Here is a 10444-nt window from a genome sequence, read left to right on the forward strand (position 1 = left end):
TTTGGCCAGAAACCTGAAATAAACATTAGAAACCAGCAAAACAAAATTATCAAAAATTGCAGTCATGTAACCCTGGGATGCTACACATAGCTGAAGTGGTGAGTTGGTTGCCAAGTGCCCATAACGTGATCACATCCTGTGTGTGTGTGTGTGAGAGAGAGAGAGAGAGAGAGAGAGAGATAGAAAGAGAGATAACTTTGAAATCAGTTCATAAGTAGCTTTGGGGCGAGTTCGTTGTAATTTTGCTCTGTCACTAAGTGATTGGTCACAGGTCAACCCCTATTTGTATGAAAATAAAAGTGGAATATGAAAGACCCAGGCTAATGTGAAATAGTAAAAAGAAGGTCAGCCTGCTACTTGATCTCAAGGCAGATGAACAACTGGACATGGCAATTTTGCTCTCTTGCAATCAAGAAGATACACGATAAAACATGGACAGCACATCAGAGAAGGAACAAGAATGATCCTCCAGAGAATGACAAACCTGACAAGATAAGGATTATTTCTATGACAACCATAATAAAAATAGTCGAAGCAATGGTCTCCCCAGTGGTAATCTATCGGGAGACCTTGTGCAAGGTAGAAAGAAGGGAGAGAGGAGCGGTCTCCGGATCTACAAGGAAAAAGGCATCAAAAAAACCATTTCTGCGCTGGGATTTATAACACCCTCTACGATCTCACACACACACACACACAAACACACACACCCCATTGTGATCCCCAAGTAACAGAAATGCAGACAGGCTTTCAGATCACTTGAGGGATACCTGGGGGTTGCAACGGAGTGGCAATCGAGTCGCTCCTGGAGGAATTGACCTGAAACCACCTCGGACCGCTCGATCCGTCCCTGGACAAGATAAAAGCTGAACGCTGCTTGCAAGGCAACGATCCCCCCCCAAGCAGAAGCTCACATACTTTGGGCATAGAGTGGAGGGAAAGGGGCAGGGTGTGTGTGTGTGCGCAAAAAAAACCCCAAAACCAAACCCCCAACGCCCTCCTAGATTGCCTGGGCAAAGCTGGATCCGCGGAGGATCCCAAGCGCCTGGACGAGAGATTGAGGGAGGGGCGGCGACGGACGGCACAGCCGCCAGGAGTCCACCAGCGCCGCCTCGACGGCACCTCAACTCAATCACTCCGCGGGCGGGGTCTCGAGGCGCGCGCGCGCTCTCGCGCGCGGGACGGGGTCGGAGGAAGGGGTGGGTGGGTGGGTGGGCAGGAGGGGCGGTGGAGGAGGAGCGAGTTGGAGAAACCAGGCGCTGGTTGGCCGCCACTCGGCTCAGTGGGCGGGGCGTCGCTCTTCCCCCACCCCCCTCCGCCCTCCACGCTTCCCTCCTCCCTCCCTCCCTCCCTCTCTCTCTCTCTCTCTCTCTCTCTCGCGCTGCCTCTCTCCGCTCACCTCGCGTCGTCCAGGTGCTGGTTGGCGGCCCCTCGCGCGCCCCCGCCGGCGCGCGCCTCCCAGTCCTCCTCCTCCTCCTCCTCCGCGCCCCGCTTCTTCCTCCCTCCCTCCCTCCCTCCCTCCGCCTCGGCTGGCCGTGCCCGCGCGCGCCGCTTTTCGCCCGGGCTGCGCTCGGACATGGCGGCGGAGCTGAGCGCCGAGCGGCTGCGCTCGCTGCCCGCCAGCTGGAGCTTCGGCATCAGCCGAGGCGGCCGCATCTTCTTCATCAAGTAAGCCCGGGGGCGGGGAGAGCGGCGGCGGGGGCGGCCGAGGCGGCCGAGGCGGGGGCGCTCCCGGAGGGTCGGGCTCCTCTCTCTCCCTTACCGCCTCTCTCTCTCTCTCTCTTTCCCCTTGCATTGGCAGCGAGGAAGCGAAGAGCACGACTTGGCTGCACCCGCTGACGGGCGAGGCGGCGATCACCGGGCACCGGCGCAGCCCAGGTAAGGCGGCACTTCCTTCTGGAGGGCACCGGGCGGGGGGTAGTCGTTTCCCCGATCCCCCGCTTCCCTGCCTCGCTTTTACCTTCCCCTCCACACACACACACACACACACACGCGCGCCCCGCCGTGCACCGGTGCCGCTCATCGCTTGCACCCCGGCAGCCTCCCGGGATTTGAAAAAGCCCCTTTGCCTCCTTCCTAATTTTAAATTTTCCACCGTCAACATTTTAATGCTGCCCCGTTTTTTTCTCCACTCTCCCCCTCCAGCCTCCCCCCCACCCCACCTCTTTTTCCTTGCCTGCCAGCAGTGGGTTGTCAGCACCCGGGCAAGGCAAGTAATTTGCGCCCCCTAACCCGTGGATTTTAGCACTCGAGTCTCTTCCACTAGATTAGTTAAAGAAACCCTTACCCCCTAAGCACATGTATTGTTTGTTATGGAAATACTGATGTAATTAAAGTAAAATGCATCTAATGCGCCCCCCCAGATGTTGAGCCCGGTGCGGCCGGCCCCCCCCTACACCCCCCACGCTAGGCCACTGCCTGCCAGCCTCTCTCCCTGGTTGGCTTTTGGCCACCGAAGCTGAGGCTCTTCTCGTGGACTTCCTTAGGTGTGTGGTTCTGCATTCCGTCCCCCCACCCCACCCGACCACCCCCCCAATTCCCCCAGTTGTGGGTTCTGCAATTCCCCAATTTTTCCGGTTGGTTCCCTCTCTTTGGTGCATCCCTGCCTCTTAAATCTTTTAGCCTATTGTGTTTCGCTGTAAATTGAACATAGGGCACCTATCCCAAAAGTTTTGTACTTGGCCGGCCCTTTTTTTTGGGGGGGAGTGGTGGTGGGGGAAAATGGATATAGCGACTCGGGTTTGGGAATAACCGCCCTTCTCTTTCCCCCTGTGGCTTAAAACTTTCCCTCTGGATAAAACTTGTTTCCTTGTTTTTCCTTTTAACCCACCTATTTGCTTTTCTTTCTGCCGCTTGCCCTTTGGTTGAATGCAAGATTTCTTCCCCCCCCCCCCACTTCTTCAGTTCAAGACTACTATCAGTTATTTTGTGGCATTACGTTTTTCCCTCTGCTCCGTGAATATTGTTCCTCTGCCTCATAACTTGAACCAAGGAGATTTATTGTTTCCAGTGCTTTTTTTGTAAAAGAAAAAGGTGCCGGAACTCACACATGTCATACAACCTGCCTTGCCTACCCTACAAGGTTCCATCCAAAAAAGGTGCCGGAACTCCATTCTGAGCGTTCTATGAGAAAAAAAGCCCTGTGATTGTTTCACCCTTCATGCAACCATCACTGAAATGCCTTCTCTCCTGTCTGTCTCTCTCTCTCTCTCTCTCTCTCTCTTGCTTTTACCTTATCTCCTTGTCATTTTATCTGAAGCTCTTCTTCTGGGATGATAAACCTGCCCACTCCTTTCTCACACCCCATCCCTTTCACAAGATCCCCTTGTCTTTCTGTTCCCTTAACCTTTAACCAAATAATTCCTAAGTTAAGGTCCTGGACTTAAAATATTGTTTTGAACTCTTGTCTAGGCAAGTCATGGATTTTGTTCTGCCCTGATTGGAGCATCCCTCTAAACCACAGGTCTGCAACCCGCGGCTCCGGAGCCGCATGCGGCTCTTTCAGCCATCTCCTGCGGCTCCCAGTCCTCTGCCATGTGCAGTTCCCCCCCCCAAAAAAAAAGTGGGACTAAAAAAGTTCAACCAATCAATTCAAATATGCAGGGTAGGTGCATATCTCGCCTTGGCTCCACTCTTCAGTCAAACCCTGTTCTGCACATGCACGCATGTATGCGCATGTGCACACATTTTTTGCGGCTCCCAGTTTTTCCTTTTGTGAGGGAACCGGTTCCGAGTAGCTCTTTCACTGTTTCAGGTTGCTGACCCCTGCTCTAAACCCATTGTTAACTCCTAGTGATGGACAGTTTGGGCCTCTATAGCCCTATGTTTTATCAAGTAAAAAAAAAATTCCTCTAGTTTGTTTGTCATCCTTTAAACCAGCTCTCTCCCTATGTTTAAAATGCCTTTTCCAGCAGCATATTGACTCTCGATGAATATTAGCATCCCTGTTCCAATTCTGACCAGTATCTCTGTTACTAATCTACAAATATACCGTACTCAGGTTATAGGCATCACTTTTATATAATTTATTTCCAAATTATTGCATCCTTAAACCCAACTAACTTTTAAACTTTCTCATGGATGCTCACGTAAGTCACTTTATTACTACTACTCCTTTAGCCTATCTCTCTGCATGGTTGCTACTCTTCTTTCTCCAGGTACACATCTAAGACATGCCCATGTATATTAATTTGGCTGTATTTGCTCAAATAAACGTTCTGCTCTCTGGATGAATGTATCCTCACCTGGCGTAACGAATTACAAGAGGCTCTGTTTTTAAACTTACCTGTCAAACAATGCTTAATCATTCCAGCTTATCTAACTAGCTGATTGTACTTTCACTGCCCCCTAATAGGTGTGATAGCCAAATACTTTGTTTATGTTTTCTTGTCTCTGTGTTTCTTTCTGGTGTTGTAATTTAGTTGACCCATTTGCACTAGGTCACAGGTCTGCAACCCGCGGCTCCAGAGCCGCATGCGGCTCTTTCAGCCGTCTCCTGCGGCTCCCAGTCCTCTGCCATGTGCAGTCCCCCCCAAAAAAAGTGGGGCTAAAAAAGTTCAACCAATCAATTCAAATATGCAGGGTAGGTGCATATCTCACCTTGGCTCCACTCTTCAGTCAAACCCTGTTCTGCACATGCGCGCATGTACGCACACACACACATTTTTTGCGGCTCCCAGATTTTCCTTTTGTGAGGGAACCGGTTCCGAGTGGCTCTTTCACTGTTTCAGGTTGCTGACCCCTGCACTAGGTTAATCATAGCTAGGTTAAATGTTTATCCCACTTGATCCTAACCTCGACAGATTCCTTTACTGTATTTTCTCCATGTACATTTCAACTATATTTGCATCCATAATTAATTGTTCCTACATTTTTAGTCTGATACTGATATCCACTCAGTTGGTACCTTTTTTATGGCTTGTTATCTGTTGGTTCTCTCTTCCTATTGTTTGGGGGTTAATCTGCTAGACTTTTCTATCAGTTCATTGGGAAACTTAACCCTATAACTAATCTTTTCCTACTGACTCTTTCCAATAATGACTCCTGCATTGCTATCTTGCAATTGCTTTTGTATAAATGGGGTGGGTGGGTGGCTTAGAAATCCACCTTACCATTCAGTTAAGCTGCAGAGATTTCTGCAGTCTTCTTCAGAGATCTGATCTCCACCTATTCAGCATGCTTTCCAGATAGCTTGGAGACCTCCAGCATGGCTATTCTCCAACATGGCTATTCTTTTTAGCAATAAGTTGTTTCTCCTGGCTTCCTCAACATGTTCTCTTTATGCTGTCCTACTCCATTGTAAAACTTAAAAGAAACCCATAGCTGAACCTTTATTAAAAAAAAATACACAGCAGTGGTGTGATTTTCAGCAACAGTGGTAGAATGAGCTATTCACTTGGTGTCCTAAGAATTGGCCAGTCCAGTTGCCACTGAGGTTGAAGCAAGTCCCCTTCTTAATTGAGAAGAACTGAGTAGATATTTTTCATGTTTTAAAGCTATAAGCTTATTATTTTGTATTACATTTATTACAGTTTTTATAGTACAGTTGTAAGTTTTCCAGAGGCATCAAAGGAGGGGGCAGCATATATTAGTAAATTAATACATCACATAATGTTCAGAATCAGAGTGGCGTTAGTGATACTTATGGAAGGAAAGCTTCATGTAAATAGCAGCACCAAATTGCAGGTTGAATACTGGCTGTCTCTCCTCAATGAAGAAAGGTACTTCCCGATGTAGACTGTAATTTGCAATTTAAAAATGAATATGTATCATATTTTAGTTGTTTTGTGAGCACGCTACTCCTTTCTCATACTTCTTGCCTGCCCTGATATTGTAACCAACATTCAATCCTGTAAAATTGCCAACAGCCAAAAGCTTTTTCACTGGGCAAAGCATGAATTCACTTGTCCATATCTTTTCAGTGTCATACTTTCGAAAGCTTGTGGCTGTTTTTTGAAATCCATGCATTATCCTTAAGTGTCTTCACCTTTAAAGATACACCCTCGGTTTAGATAAGAGAGTGGGTGGTTTCTGAGTGACAGGAAAAGGTGGGATGAATTGGAGAAAGAGGGCAGGGGCTTGGGGAGACTATAGGAAAAGAGGGGGGTAGACTCTGCCATTTGTTTCTCTGGAGACGAAAAGCAGCAGAGAAGGTTTGGCTGGAAAAAGGAATAACGGGGTTGCTGGTACAGCACATCAATCAACAATGCCATGGGGAAATGGGTGTTGCTATCCAGCAATGCAACTGCTCCCCCCTTCTCTTTCTTTTATGCAACTGGATGTGTGAAATGGAAAAAGAAAGGCAATCCAGGGACACTCGGATTAAGACGACTGGACTGGCATTTTTGCCTTTTTTAAAAAAATTTTTTTTTATATTTCATTAGTCTTTGCTTTTGTTCCATGGGACCTGGGAACATTTTCAAGGCAGAGTGAAGTTCTTTTGTTTAACTCTCTTCCTAGTCATAGTTATGGGAAATGTCATGGGATAGTGCATAGCCAGCTGTGTTTCAGAGTCAGAAACCAGAACTGCTGGTTAATTGAGAAGAGTTCCCTGCTCCTTGTATAATTAGTGTTTGTATTAATTGAAAAGTCCAGCAGGTAAGGGAAAGGGGCAGATGTGCTTGAGTGATTTGGCTGTTGAACACAATTGTTTTTCTCCTGTAATTCCACCCTGGTCTTAAATTAATGCTTTTGCCTCTACTGAGGGAAGAATTTTTCTTACTCACATTTCAGACGTATTCTGTTTCATTCTACTGTACATATAAGTGCTTTGCTTTGTTTTCAACCCCTCTGAGTGCCAAAATGTATGTTAATGTCTCTAAGGAAAAAAAAAAATCAATTTTGGTTGCTTTTAAAGTATTTCAGATAATGAGCAAAGCTTGTTTTTGGACAAATGGAATTTCTTTTACATATTCTTATGATTATATTTGGATAAGCAGTTGTAGCAACCAGACCTGCTGTTTTACTCTTACATGGAAATAATATGTGAAAAGCTATTTTACACTGGCTTGTGTAACCTTTTAATTGTGATGGTGGGAACTTATTATGTTTATCTTGAGGAAAGCATCTCTGATTTAATTGCTCTTTGTTTATAGAATGTTTACCATGCAAAAGTGTTCTACATCAAGCTCCCAAAATAGCTTTAAATGCTTCACCAAAATATTCTATCACCCAAAGTATTTCAATTACCTGTGCTCAAACATATATATGGTACTATTATAAAGAGCAAAGCCAGCTGTATTTATGCACAGTGCAGTAGGTGAAATAATTATTTTAAGCAGTGAGCCTTGTAATTAAGCACTGCTTTAATGATCCATTTTCTCCACAATGCTTTGCTTTTGTGTTCTAAAGATGAGAATAGCCTTTGAATTTTGTTTTTAAAAGGAGATTCAAAATATTGATGCTTAATTGATGACTATAGAGAAGCAGCACATCTCTCTTGCCTTGTCATTAGATCAGACATGTCAAACACAAGGCCTGGGGCCCGGATCCGGCCCGCGAAGTGGTCTCATGCGGCCCGCGAAGCCATCCTGGAAAGAGTGAGGGAACGGCTCCCACTGCCTTGGCCCTGGCCCAGAGACCCTCCTTCTGCCAGAGACCCTCAGATCTGTCCCACTCCTGCCCAGGCCCCCATAGGCAACCTTGATGCGAACGATGTAGAGCTGGCCACGCCCACCCAGTAGGCCATAGGCACTCTAGCCACGCCCACCCTGGCCACGCCCACCCGGCCCCCTGAGGGCAACCGCAATGCTGATGCGGTCCTCCATGCAATTGAGTTTGACACCCCTGCATTAGATTAATAGTGAAAATTCTGTTTAAATGACTGTCTTTCACAGTTAACAATCTTTGCAGTATCCCCATGATCATGTGATCACAATTCAGCTGCTTGGCAACTGGTTCATATTTATGACGGTTGCAGTGTCCCAAAGTCATGTGATCACCGTTTGCAACCTTCTGACAGGCAAAGTCAATGGGGAAGCCAGACTAACTTAACAATAGTGTTAGTAACTTATCAAGTGCGGAGATTCACTTAACAACTGGGCCAAAAAGGTCATAAAATGGGGCAAAACTCAATAAATGTCTTAATTAATAACAGAAATTTTGGTCTCAATTGTGATCGTAAGTCAAGGACTACCTGTATTACTAGTGGATGCTTCCAAGCACAACTTGAAGTTATAGCAATATGATGAAACTTGGACATCAACTATCTGTTATAATATTTAACTAGATACCATTTTAGATATTTCTGATGAGCTATTTTATGATTGGCAGAACAGCTACAGAAGTGAATGAAGCCATTTAACTTAATGATGCTGGAAGACGTTTTTCAGTATATCTAGCTGTAGTTGATGAGATGTACTATAATACTCAGAAATATTTGTGGCAATACATAAAATCTTTAGGGTTTGAGAATTAATTGTGTTTTATTTTCATGATTTAAATCTTATTTGCTCTTGAGGTCATAATGAATAAGAATTTGAGCCATGTGGGAGGTGTAAAATTGATAATACTGTTTTCTTTTAATATATTGTAGAGTAAAAAAAGCTAAAACAATTGCAAATGTTTAGTGTAATAAAATGATTCTCAAACATATAATGAGGCTATTTTTTCTACTCTAGATCTACCCACAGGTTGGGAAGAAGCATATACTTTTGAAGGTGCAAGATACTACATAAAGTAAGTGAAGCTCAGCATGGAATATTTTGCTGAATATATATTACTATATACTTTGTCCTAGGGAGTGTTGTATTATCTTCAGAGTGTGGTTTAAGGAAAAGATGGATGTGTGATATAATCTGAAGAATGGGGTTTTGCTATGTAACAACAATGCCTCATGGCAGTAGCTTAAGGGAAGGCAGAATGTCATATGTTTCTGATTCTTTCACTGATCCTTTGAGCCAGGTGAAACGAAGGAATAGCAACTTGATCAAGACAGCTCATGACTACAATATTTGTAAAGCTTGGTATCTAATGGGAAATCTGGATTTCTCACATAAAAATCCAACTTCTGCATTTATCCTATATTTGGGCCACTCTAGAATGTTTAAATTGACAGTTATGCCTTTCTGTGCCATGGTACTCTTGTTTTGATGGAAGATGGACTAAGGATAACATAAAACCCCACATCCATAGGAGTGTTATATATGTTTGCTACCTTGAAATATTTATTGAAATAAATAATAAAGGTGGGTTAAATATCTAATAAATAAAGTACATTTGCATTTGAAGAAAAAAAAAGAGGTACTGATCTGTGGGTCCTCCTGCCTATCCAATCCAAGTCTTAGATGGCTGCTTTTATGTGTTTATATCTGTGGCCCTGAAAAAGTAGGTTAATAATAATAATTGGAGGATTTTGCAGTGTGAGAGAAATTTTATTACACGATAAAAAGCTTCAGAATGCAGTCCATATGTATTTATATTTAATTTCCTGCTATTGAAGAAAAAAAATTGTTTCAATCTTCAGTGTCTTTATTTAAGTAGTCTTTGGAAAGTGTTCTTCATGGAATCTAGAGAAGCCATTGGTAGTTACCATAAATGGCATCATGGATGGTTAGACTACGTATTTCTTTATTCTGTAAAAGTCTGAGGTGATCTTTGTTGTCCTACATAGAGGACCTACTACTTGGTGACAAACGTGGTATTCTACTTTTGATATTCTTAGGACGTGAACATATTTGTGTATTAAATGTGACTGCTGTTTTGTATTCTATGCAAAAAACTTATAACTTATTCCACTAAATTTCCTAATAGGCCATTAGAACAAAATGTTGCAGAACGACGTAGAGAAAGAGTAGAAAAATGCTAAAGTCAATAACATATTGGTTGTCATGCTGTTTTTGTAGAAAATAACCGTTTTTGAATCTTTCTGTTTTGTGACTTTTGTGGTACGTTGAGTACAGGATGTTATCAGAACTGTTAAATGGTGGGCATGTGGCCGATAGCGCTTGATCATCAAGTTATTCTGTTGACATTGAAATAATTATCTAAATATTATGCCAAAGCTCAGAAAGCATATGCTCCTTTTCTCTAAAGCATTCTTGACATAATATGGTAATAAAATGTTGTGCGACTCTCTGGTGTAAATATGCATATCTTGCAGAATGCATTGAGTTTATGTGGTGGAATGTAGTCCAGAGTTCCCAAAGAGAGAACATAGCTTGCAGTCTTCAGTAGGCAGGAAAAGAGTAAAGATGGAACTCCCTTCCTCAGATGTTTACAGAATATATCTAGTAGATGCTTTTGTCTGGCAAGATTCCTGTCTATGAGCAAGCAACAACAAAAAAAAAACTACTGCTCATGTCATTCTTGGGGCTGACAGTTCATAGCTCTGTGAGTGAGATGGGCAGATTCTAAATTTAATAAATACAGGTCCTCTACTTATAACCATAACTGAGCCTGGGATTACGGTTATAATTGCCGGTTGTTAAGCGGGTCATCATGTGGCCGA

General features: G+C 44.0%; 1 protein-coding gene across 10 annotated transcripts in view; it reads left to right on the top strand.

Moving 5' to 3' along the window:
- The first annotated feature begins 1404 nt into the window (after nt 1-1404).
- Nucleotides 1405-10444, top strand: part of PLEKHA5 (pleckstrin homology domain containing A5) — a 201445-nt gene continuing 192405 nt past the window's right edge. For 4 of the 10 annotated variants that reach the window (XM_081331229.1, XM_081331221.1, XM_081331222.1 and 1 more), the window contains exons 1-3: nt 1413-1665; nt 1799-1875; nt 8616-8673. In XM_081331229.1, coding sequence (XP_081187355.1) covers nt 1574-1665; nt 1799-1875; nt 8616-8673 — 227 coding nt within the window. In that variant the 5' untranslated portion in view covers nt 1413-1573. Of the gene's footprint in view, nt 1666-1798; nt 1876-8615; nt 8674-10444 lie in introns of all 10 variants that reach the window. The other 6 variants (XM_081331225.1, XM_081331226.1, XM_081331227.1 and 3 more) reach the window with 4 other exon arrangements.

Source organism: Vipera berus (assembly GCF_964194415.1).
Source record: "Vipera berus genome assembly, chromosome: 6".
Taxonomy (NCBI): Eukaryota; Metazoa; Chordata; class Lepidosauria; order Squamata; family Viperidae; genus Vipera; species Vipera berus.